At 59.4% G+C, this 14,723-nt stretch overlaps 1 protein-coding gene across 3 annotated transcripts; it reads right to left on the reverse strand.

Annotated features, from left to right (window-relative positions):
- Positions 1-4,393: 4,393 nt before the first annotated feature.
- Positions 4,394-9,446, reverse strand: CBX8 (chromobox 8). Of its 3 annotated transcripts, XM_523736.9 has the most exons (5): positions 9,218-9,446; positions 8,770-8,813; positions 8,523-8,588; positions 8,330-8,396; positions 4,394-7,831 (listed from the first exon to the last, which is right to left on the reverse strand). In XM_523736.9, the coding sequence occupies exons 1-5, from the start codon at positions 9,284-9,286 to the stop codon at positions 6,914-6,916; spliced, it is 1,164 nt and encodes a 387-aa protein (XP_523736.3). In that variant the 5' UTR covers positions 9,287-9,446; the 3' UTR covers positions 4,394-6,913. The 3 variants fall into 3 exon arrangements, with proteins under 3 accessions (XP_523736.3, XP_016788550.1, XP_016788549.1); XM_016933061.3 differs by lacking the exon at positions 8,770-8,813 and having other exon boundaries at positions 9,218-9,333; XM_016933060.4 differs by lacking the exons at positions 8,330-8,396; positions 8,523-8,588; positions 8,770-8,813 and having other exon boundaries at positions 6,654-7,831; positions 9,218-9,373.
- Between the last annotated feature and the right edge of the window lie 5,277 nt (positions 9,447-14,723).

The raw sequence follows: 14,723 nt of genomic DNA on the forward strand, positions 1-14,723 counted from the left end.
CCGCGTTTTGTTTGCTCCTGTATTGAATAGGAAGCAGTGGCCAGTCTGTCTTCCTTAGAGATGTTAGCATATTTTTATATGTATATATTTTGTACCAAAAAAGAGTGTTCCTTGTTTTGATTACACTCGAAATTCTGACCTAGCTGGAGAGGGCTCTGGGCCGAGAGCTTTCATTAAGGGGAGACTTTGGGGGAGGATCAAGCTTTGAACCAAAGCCAATCACTGGCTTGATTTGTGTTTTTTAATTAAAAAAAAATCATTCATGTATGCCACTTCTAATTGCTTTCAACTATGGCTGTTTTCTTTCTTAAAAGAGAACAAAAGTAGATATGTTATTGCCCTAGGAAAGGATCTCTGTTGAAACAGGACAGCAGCCTAGGGCCCACATTTAATTAGGATCAACCAGTTTAAGGAAATGCTTCCCCCAAAAAGCCCCTGATGGTGTGGGGAAGGGGAATGGTGAGTTGGGAACAGGTAGTGCCTACATGACCAGATTTTACTCAAGTGCATCTCATGATTCTGTGGGTTTTCTAGCATTTTTGGAAAACTAGCATAGGTTGCAGGGTTTTTTCTTCTTTTAGACTGATGTTAATTTATTTTGCAGGGGAAGGACAGCAAATGGCGTCAGAAGATTTTTGTCCTTTTGTTATCTCTTAGTATATCAATAAATTAAAAAAAAAAACTTTTGGCTTGGTGTACATCATGAGTGATCCCTGGAAACACAGTAGACTCTGCTCTTTTCCTTTCTTGAGGCAAAATAATTCGTCTGGACATAGGCCAAATACTTGGGGCACAGAAAAATCAAAGACTGGGAAAGGCCACTTGCAGAGGGTGCAGAAAAAGATATGTTTCCAAGCAAAGGATGGATGTTTAAGAGTCCATATACCAGTGGCTCACAACAGAGAACAACTGGCATTCCAGGGAACACTTGCAGATCTGGAGATCTTGCTTGTCACGCTGTGGGGTGGATGCCACTTGCATCTAGTGGGTGGATACCAGGAGTGCTGCTAGACGTCCTGAGGTGCACAGAACAGTCTCCATGACAGAAAGAAATCCTTCCCAGCACGTCAGTAGTGCTGAGTTTGAGAGACTGAATTAATGGGAAAAATAGAAAAAACACAGTGGCAGGGGTTGGGGGCAGGGGCGGCATTACCGGCATCTGTCAGGTGAGGTCAGGGATGCTGCAATATATAATCAACTCATTCTGAGACTGCTCCCTTCCAGAGACATGCAAAGTTAAAACAAAACTCCCTCTCCCCGCGCCCACAGTATCCAGAGATGCTGTGTTGGAAAGCCACTCAACCCCTTGAAGCCACCACATGTGCTAATAATGCTTTACAAGGAGGCAGCCATAAAATTCCAGGGGAGTCACTGTGAGTTAGCAGCTACTGCAACTCCTAACCCAAAGCTCGCGAATAAAGAGGCGATTTGCTTATTACAGAACCTTCCCCGGCTCCTTAAGGCTTCCACCAACTTCAGCATGAATTTATTCATAAATTCCAGCCTCCAGGGAGAATAGAGCTTCTTTGAAGTGAAGAGAAAAGCTGGGCCTAGATGTTGGGGTCACTGGGTGAAAAGCTACTTGGGGCCAAGGCCTGAGGCTACTTTGGTTCAGGAAAGGGTTCCCCCTGCAAATGGAAATGTGACCCCCAGCACTAGCCCGCTCCAGGAAGTCCTGCGAATTCGAAATCGACTGTTGCAGAGAAAGAAGACTGCTGGTGGGCTCTCTTTTGCTGCCTTCGCAAGTCTCTGGCTGTTTCCTTTTGGAGAAAGTGGGCAGGGGCGACCCCAGCGGGCCTGTCCTCTGGCTTATGAGAGCTGCAGAAAGGGGCTGGGACCGCCAGGAAGGAGCAAGCTGGCCGAGCAGGAGCAGGCGCGGCCCCGGATGTGGAGCCAGGCTTTCGGGAGAGCCCATTTCTACAGGGATTCGGCCCGACGGGTGCCGGGCCGAGCTCGCTCGGCCTTTGTTAGTTTCTGCGCCGCTGATGTGATCGCCTAATCCAGTGGACCCTGAGAAGAACAGACTGGGCTGCCAAGGGCCCGACCCCACGCTACCTGCCCGAGGGCACCAGGAGCGATGGGTGCGGAGGGGCTGGGAGGACGGTCATCCGGGCGGCTGGACCTCTCCTTCCTCCCCTCCGCCCTCGTGGCTCGAGCGCCGGGCCTCAGGGAGGACGCAGAGGGGGCGCCCGTGGCGGTGGGCGCCCAGCGGTACCTTTGGGTAGGGGGAGGTAAGGCTTTCTCAGCTCGGGTTCGGAACCAGAAAGCCACCGGCCCCCCGGGGGTAAGGGGTGGGCGCCGGCGACCCGGGCCGACGCCGCCACCTGCAGAGGGCGCGCGCGCCCCACCAAGGTCGGCCGCCGGCCCTTCGGACGGACGAGGGAAAAGCCAGCCGCGGCTCCAGGGTGCCCGAGACTCAATCGCACCACCTGCACCCCGGCCACCTCCGCCTCCGAAGTCTCAGGAGGAAAGCCCCGACCCAGCCCGCAGCCTCTCTCGCCGCGTTCAGGACCTGAGGCTGCGGGCAGCCGCCTTCCACGACGGACAGCACGGAGTCCCGCCGGGCCCCGAGCCACGCCAGTCTCGGACTTCAGCTGGGTCCGAGGCTCCTCTGGGCCTGGAGGGCTTTTAGAGGAGACGAGGAAACCAGCACAGGAGCCCCAGAGGGCCGGGACAGGTCTGTGCGCCAGCGGCCCGGGCGCATGGCACAGTGCCTAGATCAGGATTGGTGCGAAGCCAGCATCAAACGGACGGAAAATGAATCCGATCCGACACTCTAGGAAGAGCATGAACCTTCCAACCCAACCAATGTTTGTGCGAGGCCAGGTTCCCCGCCGCGGTGGCCACACAAGCCAGCCCTGTCCTCGGGACGCAAGGTAACCAGTCCGGCTGGAGGCCGCCACGCACACCTGATCTCTGCAGTTGTGGCGGATTCCCAGGGACTCTGCCCAGGAAATGGAAACCCGTGAGGGCGCTCCTCAAAGCCGAGGGCGGTGATGGCCAGCGAACCCGAAAAAGGGGCAGGGTGGGCGCCCTCCTATCTGCTTAAGCAGTAGCCCATTCCACTGCCCCACACGCCCAGGAGTTGGACGCAGGAGGGAGCCCCGTCCGAGTGGCGACCATCGCGGGGCCACCCCACCCACCTTCCCTTGACGTCCCCTGCCAGCACAGAGACCGCCTGTTGCGGTGGGGCAGTCTCGGGCGGAGATCTTTGACGCCTGGCGGCCAGCGACCCTACTCGGCCGGCAGCGCAGGCCCTCACGTCGGAAGGACACTCAAGGCTCTGTGACCCGCTAACCTGGGCCTGGGCACCAGGACGCTCCTGTCCTCCCGCGCCCTCCCACACCGGTCACAGCTGGGGAAGGGGGAAGCTCCGCCAAGGGCCGGGCCACTGACTCCTCAGCAAGGGGCTGGAGATGCGTGAGCTACCCCTGTCCATGTTCCTCCTGGTGGGCGTTAGGGGTGAGCCTGAATCGTGGCTTCCTGGCAGGGTGACGTCTGCGGGGCACTACGGAAGTAGAAATGGGTTTAGTGCGGTGGCCTCTTTGGGGATCCGAAGAGTGGCTCTCCTGTGCGGGCTTCAAGACCCCGCCCCCACTGCTGTGAAGTCTGCGGCCAGAAAAGGCCAAGAACATCTCCCTCTCCACCCCCCACCCCGCACTCTGCTCTCCCGCACCGTCCCTTGCCCAGCGTTGGGGTTTAGGCCCGCCCAGGAGACCTGGGCCGGAGAGGCTGCGGGGACTCGGGGGCGGGGGTGCGCGAGGCTGCGGCGCGGCGGCTCCAGGTTCACTAATCACATCAGCAGCGCTCTGCGCCGGCTCCGAGCAGGCAGTTGCCTAGCAATACCCGCGAATTCAATTCCTCAATCAATAGGCGCGAGGCTGTGCATTTAGGGGAGCGCTAGCAAGGTTGGGTGGGTCTGGGGAGTGGGTCTCACGACAGCTACGAGGGGCTGGCACCGGCAGGCTTTGGCCAACGCGGCGAGGCCCCGGGGCCTCGGAGACCAGACGCCTCCGGCCTGGGGGTGTGGCGCGCTGGAGGATCCCGCCAGAGGAAAGTAGAACCCCCGACCTCAGGCGCATCCTCCCGGGATCCCCAGATTCTGCCCGGGGCCCGAAGAAGTGCAGCCAGTAGGTGCGGAGAGCCACGGATTCCCCCGGACGGGCTGAGGAGAGTCTGCCCCAGCGGCCTCCCACGCCCACCTCTATCCCAGCCAGGTGGGTTCCCCAGTTGGGGAAGGGCCTTTGCAGGAACAGTGCCCCCGCGATGGGGGCGAGGATGGGGGCGGGAGGACGGGATGGGTACTGAGAGAAGAGGGACGGATCCTCTCCTCCCGGGATGCCTCTTCCCTTTGCTCAGGGAAGGAAAAAGAAGAATAAAACCAAGACATGTCTCTATTTACAAAGTATATATTTAAACACGTAAAAAGCGGTATTGGATACAGACATTCACGACCGCAGAAGATAGGTACCGAAGCTTCACTCTTGAGCTGAGGCGGAGATCGATTGGAGATTTGTACAAATCTTAGAATTAAATAAACCCAACAGCGCACACATCCTGCGCGGTTGCAGACTCCCAGCCACGTGGCCCCCGGCCCCTGCCCACCCACCCCCCAGGTCAGCGTCGCAAGAGCGAGAGAAGGAGACACATACACACACGGCCACGGACAAACAGCAGGACGGAGGGGCGGTAGGGACAGAGCTGGCTGGAAAGAAGGTCCAAGGGAAGGGGCAAAGTCAGCCCCAGGAAGGGAGGGAGGTGGGAGTAAAGGACAGGCGGGAGAGAAGGGAAGGCGGCGGCCAGGTGAAGACGCGTATCCCCCAGTCCCGTCCACTAGGTAACAGACATGCCCCTTCAGTGAAGTTTCATCTGAAAATAGCATCGACATTTAAATAGATACACTCGGTCAACGGCGCTTCTTTATACAAAGTCTAAAATACCAGTTTTACAAATGTGAGTAGATAAAAATCCCCATTCCAGGGGCTTCTCTTTATAGGCGCAATTTGATATTCAAAAACAAACACAATCATGTAGTACACCGTTTCCCTCCTTTTCTCTCTTTAAAGGCAAGAAAGTCTGGAGGAGAGGCTGAGAAGCCGGGAGTGCGGAGGACGAGGCTGGGGTTCCCTCCCAGCACCCCCCACCCCACGCGAAGCTCCCCCACCCCCGACTCCCCGCCTCGCTCCCCCCGAGTCTGTGCTTCCTCTGGCGTGCAGGGCCCCCGCGCCCCTCCCTCAACAAGCAATGGGAAGTTAGATCTTCGCTGGCCCTTTAAGGACGGGGAGGGCAGGGAGGCTGCGGGATCCGTGCTCCAAGAGACGGGGGTGGAGTGGAGGGGACTGATTTGTGCTTTTGAGTCAAAAGAGGGGCGCGCATTCTGCGCCCTCGGAGCGCAGAGCGGTCAAGTCCGCCGGGCAGGGGCGTCCCAGGCCCCGCCGCCTCGCACGGCCTTCCCCGCCGCGGCCATCCCCACTCCCAACTCCCGCTCCTCCCTCCCCCTTTGGCGGAGTTTGAATGTCGAGTTCAAATAGAGAACACTGCGAATCGAAAAGACCTATAAATTACAGCTTTTGCTTTTAAGAAGGACGGGGGAAAAAAAAGGAAAAAGCAAAAGTTCCGATGCGCATTCTTGGATGAAAACCCCGCCTCGCCCCTCCTTCCCGTGCCCGGCCGGAGCCGCGGGGGTGAGTCTCGCCCCAGCTCCGAGCTCCGAGCCGTGGTCCTCCGCCACACTCCAAGCCTGGCCGTGGAGAGGCCCTGGGTGCGAAGCCACTGCTCCCAGCAGCGCCCGCCGCCCAGCGCCCGCCGCCGCGCCTCCCTCCGTGGGTCCCGCAGGGTGGGCCTGTCTGGCCATGTGTCCACCACAGAGCTGGCGGCCCGCCCTCCCCAGGCAGGGAGGCTTGTCCAACTCTTCCTGGGAGGTGGGGGCCACCGTCTCTTCTCCTGGCAAAGCTAGAGGACGCGAAAAGGAAAAGTCCACCCCAACACTTTTCTTGTAAAACAACTGTCTCGAACTCTCAGCACTGACACGCAATCCTCCCAATTTATCCTGGCATTTCGGGAATGTAAACAGATTCGCTGGATTTCTTTTCTTTCTGCGGAGTAAGGAAAGGAACGAGGGAACGGGGAGATTTTATCCACATGACATACACACGATCTGCGTGTACCACACACACACCCCTCCCTAAAGTGCATTTCCTGGTGTGGTCCTGGGGAGAAACCTCCTGTCCCTGCCTGCTGGGGACGTTTTAACCTTTAACATCACACACGAAAAGCTTATTCAAGTTAATACGTTTTTCCCTAATAGACTTCTTTACCTTAAAAAAAAAAAAAAATAGAAAAAAGGAAAACAGACTGACCCCACCCCCCCTTTTTTCTGATTGGGGAGCCAACCTTTTGTTGGCCTGCCTGGCCAATGGGAAGAGAGAGCAAATCTGGGCCGGGCCTTGGTGCCAGGAGTCTGGCATTGGGCTGTGGGAGAAGGGAGGAGGGGTGAGGTGGGCAGGCCAAGCCCCTCCAGACACTCTCAGAAACCTGTACCCAGGCCCCAACTTCCCTAGAGCCCTGGGGCAAGGGGGCCCCTCCTGCCCCAGCTCATTCGGGCTGCCCCAACTAAAGCACAATGAGAGTCTCTCTCCTTTAAATAAAACAACTTCAAGAGTTGAAATATATATATTTAGATATTTTTCTTAAATAACATATTTACATCTAATAGAAAATATAACTCTAGAGATAATCTTTCCAACAAAAACTGAGGGGGAGGAAGGAGGGATGAAAGGGGCTGGTGGGGTGGGGGTGACATCAGGGACGGGACCAGCCAAAAGGCCACATCCCACCCAGAAATAAAAATCACTATGCCAAGCTCACGCTCACTCTCTCCCCTGCTCTCCTCCTGGACACACCCACCCAGCATTCATCTTTTCTCTTTAAAAAAGCCTTGGTCCGTGTTACTTTCCTTAATGGTGACGGTCAAAAAGTTTGAGGTCACGTCCGTGACCACCACCTTCTCCAGGTTAGTCAGGGAGGGGCTCCAGGACTCTTCCTCCGGGTCCCCCAGGATTCTGGCCACAGGGATCCTGGCGATGAGGGAGGGCCTTCCCCCCTGGGCCCCCATGTCCCGGTACAGGCCCCCCACAGAGCTGGGGGGGCCTGAGCCATGTCGGACCCGGGTGCCATTGGGATCTAGGGCACCCTGGCCTTTGGCCTCCAGGAAGGCAGCCCTGTGCTTTATCACCCTGGCCGGGAAGGTGTCCACAGCCAGCTTGCCCGTGGCCTCAGCTGAGCTAGGGCTGGTCACACCACACTGCACCAGGTCCGAGTCCTGCCTTCGGGCCAGCTGGATCACACTGTGGCCGGCTGGAAACTTTCCTGCCCCGGAAGGGGTGTCGTCCAGCTTCCTGCCCTTGAGGTACTCTCCGAGGCCGGCGCTGGGTTCGCCTAAGGGCCTCTGTGAGGGGTCCGGGAGCTCCTTCCGGGGCTTGGGGCCCCGCTTCTTCGAGCTGTCCCCCGGTGAGCTGGGCTTGTCGTCCACTCTGCTGGTACCCCGCTCTCGTTCCCTCTCACGTTCCCGCTCCCTCTCCCTTTCTCGATCCCGCTCCCGGTCCCTATCCCGGTCCCGGTCCCGGTCCCGGTCCCGAGGGGCCTCTGCGCGGCAGGTGCTGCTGGTGCTGGTGCTGCTCGCTGGCGGGGACAAACCCATGTTTCGAAGGCCCTCCCGGGCCCGGGAAGTGGAGGCCAGGTCCTGGGGCGAGCGGCCAGGGTAGGGGATCCGGATGCCCCTGGCTGAGTCACTTCGAAACTCGTAAGTTTTGGCCTTTGCCTTGGCCTGCGCCTGCAGGAGAGAAGACGGTCTCAAGAGTGGGGCAGGGCCCTGTCCACCCCCACAGGACTCCTCCTCTATCCCTGACCTCCTATCTTTACCCTATGATGCCTGGGAATTTCTACATGGATGCATGGATGGGTGGGTGGGTGGGTGGGTGGATGGCTGGATGAATGGGTGGGGAGGTTGTTGGAGCTGAGAGGTAGAAGGATGAGAGAAGGGGTAGAAGATTTGGCTGGAAGTAGTCATTTGCAAAAAGTACACTTTTTGCATTTGATTATTACGTCCATTTGGGAGGGGGAGGGTAAAGGAATTCTAGTGTGGCCAAGCCCGTCCCCCCAGACACAGTTGGTGCTGCTACTGACTTGGTGACATCTTGTCAGGGAACTCCCTCCTACATTACAAATAGGCAACATGTGTGGACACCCCATTGGCTCACAGCCCTCAGAGCCCCCTTCCCACAAATCACTCCATAACATGGTCCTCCACCATTGGACACTGCCAACCTACTTTGAGGAGGAAGGTTTTGGGCTTGGGTCCACGCTTTTTGGGGCCATAGAGCTCCATCTCTCTTTCCCTGGAGAAAGCAGAAAAGGAGAAAGGGTGCGTGAGTAAAGAAAGCAAGTGGGACTCTAGTCCAGGCTGGAAAGAAGCCACTCTACTTGTTTCTACGTGAGCGGCTGGGACTTGGAAGGGTCTGTACCTTTCCTCAAAGGCTGCGAGCAAGCGAGCATCCAGAATGTTTTCCTCTGGTTCCCATGTGCTGTACCTAAAGGGAATCAGGAAGAAGTGGGCATCAGTCCCAGGAGCAGGGTGAGAGCAGAGGGTGTGCGTGTGCGTATAACTTTTCTCATTGCATTGTATTGTATTTCAATGTAAAGGCAAAAAGAGGAAGAAAGAAACCTCCCGAATAACAGTCTGGGGTTGAGAATTGCATATAACCTACTTACTTCTGCGACCATCCCTTCCATTTCACGAGGTATTCCATGCGTCCCTGCGGGTGCAAAGGCGATAATGTGTGTGCATGGGGAGAAACGCATGACGAGGATACAAGAAATGCATGCGAAAATGCATGCACCAGATGAATGCTCGAAACCCCGCCGCAAAAGGCACGCGCCCGCTGCATCACCCCTGCACCTAATGCTGCACAAAGTGCATGCACCGGCATTCATTCCCCACCCCGCCCCCCACCCATGCAATCCGTGCATCGCTGCAAGTCTAAGGAAAGCGCCTGGGCTCAGAGCCGCCGCCGCCGCCGCCGCCGCCGCCGCCGCCGCCACGGCCGCGGCCGCTGCTGGGACCTGGGGGAAGGGAAGCTGGGCTGCAGCAGGGGGAGGGAACCCGGGCCGGGAGGGGAGGGCCCGGCCGCACGGAGGCCCTAGGCCCGGGGGCACCTACTTTCCGTATGCGCCGCTTCAGGAGGGCTTCGGCCGCGAACACCCGCTCCCCCACCGCTGAAAGCTCCATGTTGACTCGCCGCTTCCCCCCTTGGCCGCTTCCAGGAGCAGAAAAGCAGCAGCCAGCGCACGACAGACCATAATACTCTCCCGCTGACGTCAGTTCTCCTCCCCCTCCCGGCGCTCTCGCTCCCTCCCGCGGCCCCCCTCCCGCGCTCCTCCGCTCGGCCCCCTCCCCTCCGCCCAGTGCTTCCTCCCGCCCCACGTGTTGCTAACGACGTTGCTAAAGCCGAGCGGCCGGAGGCCTGCGTCCCCGCACGCTGATTGGACGAGCTCCGAGCCACGCCCCTCTGCCTTTCTCCCCCGCGTTGCTACGTGACCCGCGTTCCAATCGCCAGGGGGCGGAGTCCGAGGCGACTCTAGAGACCGAGCGCGAGAGTGGGAGGGGGCGCCGCCGGAAGTGACGCCAGGGGAAGGCGGGCCCGGCCGCTGTCAGTCTGCGGGGCTGGCGAGGGGGGCAGGCCGCCCTCTGTCCTCGCCGGGGCCCCCCTCCCCCGCCACCAAGTTGTCCCTCCGGCGTTCGGCGTCCCCCACAGCTCTCGCTGGGATCCCCGCGGCGATGTCAGCCCGGCTCCGCCCCTCGGCAGACCCCGGCCCGCCGCCCCACCCCCACCGCCCAGGACTCGCGCGGTCCCCTCCCCCCGCCGCCCGCGCCGCACAATGCACAATGCACAGGTGCTGGGGCGCCGCGGGCCGCGCCCGAACCCCGAGAGCCTGCGGCGCGCCCGTCGGCTGGCTTCTCCCCCGGCCCCCGCCCCCGGAGTCGCACACCCGACCCCCGACCCCCGGTCTCCATGGCAACGTCCCCCCCCCCAAGCCGGGTCCCGCTAACAAATCAATGTGCCTGTGTCTCAGGCTCCTGTCGCGCGGCCCTGCCCTCGGCCACCCTCCGGGCCCTGCGAGCCGGGCTGGCTGGAGCGCTCGTCCCCGGCTCCGAAGCCGAACACAGACCTGGTGGAGGCCGGGCTGTTCCCTCCGGAGCCCGGCTGCACCCCAGGACCCCACAGAGGATGTCGCGCGGCTTCTTCCTGCCCCCCGACCGTCCCCGACGCCCGCAGCCACCTGCCCCTGCCCTTAGCCCAAGCTGCCCGCCCCCGCCAGGCTTCGGCCCCGAACCTCGCCTTCCCCTCGCCGCCCCCTGCTCGGGGCCTGGGTGGGCTAAGGGCATCTGGGCGGAGCCGGCAGGGGATGGGGCGCGCGGCTGGGGGTGCGTCTGGCTTTCCCCGAACCCCGGCGCCCGGCCCGCGCACTTCCTGTCCACCGCTCTTCCCAACGTGAGCGGCGGACATCCTGCGAGAAACGCCAGCGCGGGAAGCTGGGGGACGTCGCCGGGTCCAGTGCGGGCTGAGCGAGAGGGTCTCACGCGCGAAGATGGCGGGCTCCTGGAAAGGGACAAGGGCCGGCCGCGACCGCCTTGCCGTGCGCACACAAGCACGTGCACCGCCGACCCTGCCGCCAGCTAGGCTACCGGTGACCCGTGGCGGGGGCGGCGCTGGGGACAGCAGCCGCACTCTGGGCCCAGCTCCCTCCCACCCTGTTCTCTTATTGCTCAAGCTCCAAATCACAACTCCCACTCCTTGGAACCCACGATTTAGTTCAAACATCGATGATCAGCCTGACTGCAAGCAGTTTCCTTTGGCCAGAGATGGGGTGGAGAAAGAGGGAGGGGAAAGAGAGAGGCAGAGAGAGAACGATAGGAAGAGAGAGAGAAGCAGCCAAGGAGTCTGACACGGAGGGGCAGGAAGCCCAGAGCGGAAAACTGGCCTCCTGTCCAAAGTGAGGCGCGCGCAGGCGGCGGCAGCCGCGAGGTCCTCGACCCGCCGGGCAAGCGGGGCGCTTCGCCCATCTTCCCTCCCAGTCCTGCCCCAGCCTCTGGAAACACGGGTTTCAGGTTTTGGCCTTGTTCCTAAACTTCACAAGGTGGCTGCTGGTCGAACAGTCCCATCTCTCCGGCCGTTCTGTCTGAACGAACAGCGCGTCGAGGATGCTCAGATCTCCCAGTGACCCTCGCGGGCCGCCCGTGGGAGGCCGCCGACGGCCGCGTCCTTAATCATAAAAAGTCATTCCCGGTAACAAATAGTTTCGTCGGCCGGTGCCAGCGATACAGCTGTTTCTGTTTAAGCTTAAATACTTTCCAACAGTTTGGGCAGTAAAAATAAAGTCGGCCTCAGCCGCCTATAAGTGTCTGGTTTCCCCGCCCAGAGAAAGCCCACCCTCCGCCCTGGGCCCGGGTCCCTCTGCCTGTCCCGCCCGCCTCCTCTTGGAATCCGCTGCCCGCCAAGGACAACAGCGCCCCAGCCCCGCACCGGCCGCCTCAGCCCCTCGAGCTGGCTCCAGGGCCACTGTGGAAGTGGGAGGGAGGGGGCCTTCCCAGAGTGGGCCGGGGGGACCTGACCCGCCTGGCCTCGCGCCCTACCCCCACCCCTGGCAAGCTCTCCCGCACCCGCGAAGAGCGGTGATTTTCCTTCAGATAGGGTTTCTGGAACCCGCTTCCCGGAGTTGTGCTTGCCCTTGATGCCTTTACTGACCATGGGGTTTGCGCTATAGGCGTGCAGAGGGCGATGGTTTCAGTTTCTCCCCAAAAAAGACAGCTTTAGTCGTTCCTCCATGCGTTCTTTCCACTTTCCTTTCTTCCTCCCTTCCTTCCTCCCATCCTTCCTTCCTTCCGTCTCCCTCTCTTTCTGCCCCATTCTCCCTTCTTTGCCTAAATACCTCTGAAACTTGAAGAAATGAAACCCCTGATGCTGGCAGGTGCGGCCCCCTCCTCTGGATACGGTCTTAGGTAATTATCTTAGCTTCCCCACCCAATTTTCCACCTGTCTTTGTGCCTGATGGCGATTATTTCGGAAATGCTTGCTCTAAACAAAACTATCGCTTGCGAAAAGTCTGAGTTTGCAAACGTCGGGGAATCCTGCAAAGCTTGTGGCAAAGGTGGAACTCGATTCAGAAGGAAGGAAGAGGTATAGAATGATCTGAGGGCAGGGAGCCTGGCTCTTGTCAGTAGCAGACGCGCTCAGTCCCGCCAAGGAAGGCAATCCCCAACGGGGCAGAGTGTGTCTCATCCCTGCCTGGCGCACCCCCTGCCCCCCAACTGCCCGTGAGAGAGCAGCGTTGCAGGGGGTGTGAAAACAGGTCACCGGGCAACCTCACTCCTCGACAGTTTGGAGACAAAGCGGGAGGTGGCGGTCTGAGAAATGGGAGCCCACCTCCCCGGCTCTGGCTGGGTGGGCGCGGGAGGAAGCCCTGTGTTCCGGGAGAGGGTGCTAGGAGAGGGTGCTAGCATGCGTGGGCGTGGAGGGGGAGGAGGTTTGCAGTCATTCCAGCCGGGTCAGATCCAGACCGAGAGGACAGGTCAGCTGGTGGCATGGTCTTAGGAACCCACAGAAAGAGGATCCTTGCTCCCCACCTTTCTTATCGAACCCCCTTCCCCAACCGACTCAATTCTCGCCACCTCCCTTTTCTCCATACAACCGCTTTCCTGTTTCAAAGTTAGATAATTGCCTTTCCCACCTACACCTCCCAGGAGCAAACAAAACAAAGTTGTAAAAGACAAGACACGCTACTCTTAATCCCATTGCTCGGCGGTCCGCTGCTCAGGCTGCGGCTGCCAGGTTGGCGTGCGCCGCCTCTGCAGTAAATAAGGTAACTGCTTCCTATTACTTTAGCCCCATATGGCTGCAATTTGAGTGTCTTTAGAGACGGTGCGTGTGTTGGGGCGGGGGATGGGGGGAGTGAAAGTGGAAATCAAATGCTCTCAGATCGCATTTTTATGAAGGAAATTGTCGGCGATTCTCTTAACAGCCACCCCCTCTCCTGAGATGAGCTGCCCCGTTTCTTTGTTTACGGAAATGCGGGCGCCCGCCCTCCTGGGGACACCTGCTTCCCAAACCCCTAGGTCTCCGGCCCTGTTCCGCACTCTTCTGGCGACCTGGGCGCACGGCCCGCGACTGCCCTTCCCGACAAAGGGTCTGCGACCTGCTCCCGGGAGCCCGCCCTACCCTTGGCCCCAGCCTCTAAAAGGTGCCAGGACTCTGCCCTCGATGCTGCAGCCTCCTGAGAGCCCGGAGTTTGGGGGCCCTCTTAGGCCTCCCTGGGCCCGCGGACCACGGACTCGTCCTCCGGGAGGGAGGGTGGAGGCTGGAGCACTCCAAGGAGAGGAGCGGACGGGCCCCAGCGGGGCGCTGGGCTCCTGGGTCGTGGGCCAGGCCGGCAAGCCCTAGCGCGTCCTCTAGCTTGAGGATGAGGCCGGCCCGGTTCTTTGGGAGCGTTTCAACTTCGCGGCTTGGCGGGCGTCGGACCTGCCCGGTCTTGGCCGCGGACGCCGGCAGATTTGGAAGCCAACCGTTTGCCTCGGGCGGGCCGGCAGTGAAATGAGCGCGGGCGGCTCCGAGGCGTGGCCTTGTGGCCAGTGGCTTACCTCCCGCGGTCCCGGAGCCGGGCGGGCGTCCCGCAGCGCTGCTTCCTAGACGCCGAGCTAGGGCTAGGCGCCTGCCGCCTGCTGCGGGAATGCCGCAGGGTGACCCGACATTCTGGAAACTGGTCCCAAGGCCCAGCCTGGGTGACTGGAAGTGAGGTTGTCCAGGTTTCTGGCCTTGGTTCCCGCCGCTAGTTGTTCCCAAGAGCAAGAAGCTCCCACCTTTCCTGTCCCACTTTCTCCTCCCTAGGAGACATCCACACATCCTCCTTGTTAGAGAAGCACTAGAACAGGCTGCAAAGGATAAGAAGGGGCTGCCCACTCTACAGGAATCTCCCACAAGGCTGCACACATTCTAGAAGCCACATTTCTGCCTTAAACCCCGGAAACTGAAATCAGGCCCCCTTTCTTCCCCTCCACAGGAAGAAAATATCCCCTCAGAGTTAAGCAACATCTATTGCTTAACTAGTTGCCCTATATCTAGTGCCTGCGTTATCCCAGTTAACATTCACAACAGCCAGGTAACATCAGTTCCCTTACCCCCATTTTCTAGATGAGGAAAGCGAGGCACCGCGGGGCCAAGTCACTTGCTCAGGGGCACGCAGCAGGGGTTCTGCCTGAGAAGCCGTAAGCTCACGTCCCTAAAGCTCCGCAGCAGGGGCTTTGGATCCTTGTGAATTTCAGCTCCTCCAAGGCTTGAGGAAAGAATTCAAGAAAGGTCCAGCGGAGCCTCCTGGAAGCGCAGAGCAGTGCTCCAGCAGGAGGACCCTCAGAGCCCTCGGCAACAAGGATGAGACTGGAACAATGGAGACAGGAGGGAGTTCTAGGGGCCGATTTAAGTCAACTGGAAGCTGGATGTTGGTGGGCGTTTTCGCTTTTTTTTTTTTTTTTTAATGCTAGAGCACAGTGGCTAAAAAAGGTGGGCTCTGGGGCCAGCCTGCCTGGGTTCCAATGCACTTGCTGGCTGTGTTCCCTTGTGCAAGTTACTTAACCTCTCTGTGTTTCAGCTTCCATAACTATAAGAAAAGGAATA

Source organism: Pan troglodytes, chromosome 19, assembly GCF_028858775.2.
Source record: "Pan troglodytes isolate AG18354 chromosome 19, NHGRI_mPanTro3-v2.0_pri, whole genome shotgun sequence".
NCBI lineage: Eukaryota > Metazoa > Chordata > Mammalia > Primates > Hominidae > Pan > Pan troglodytes.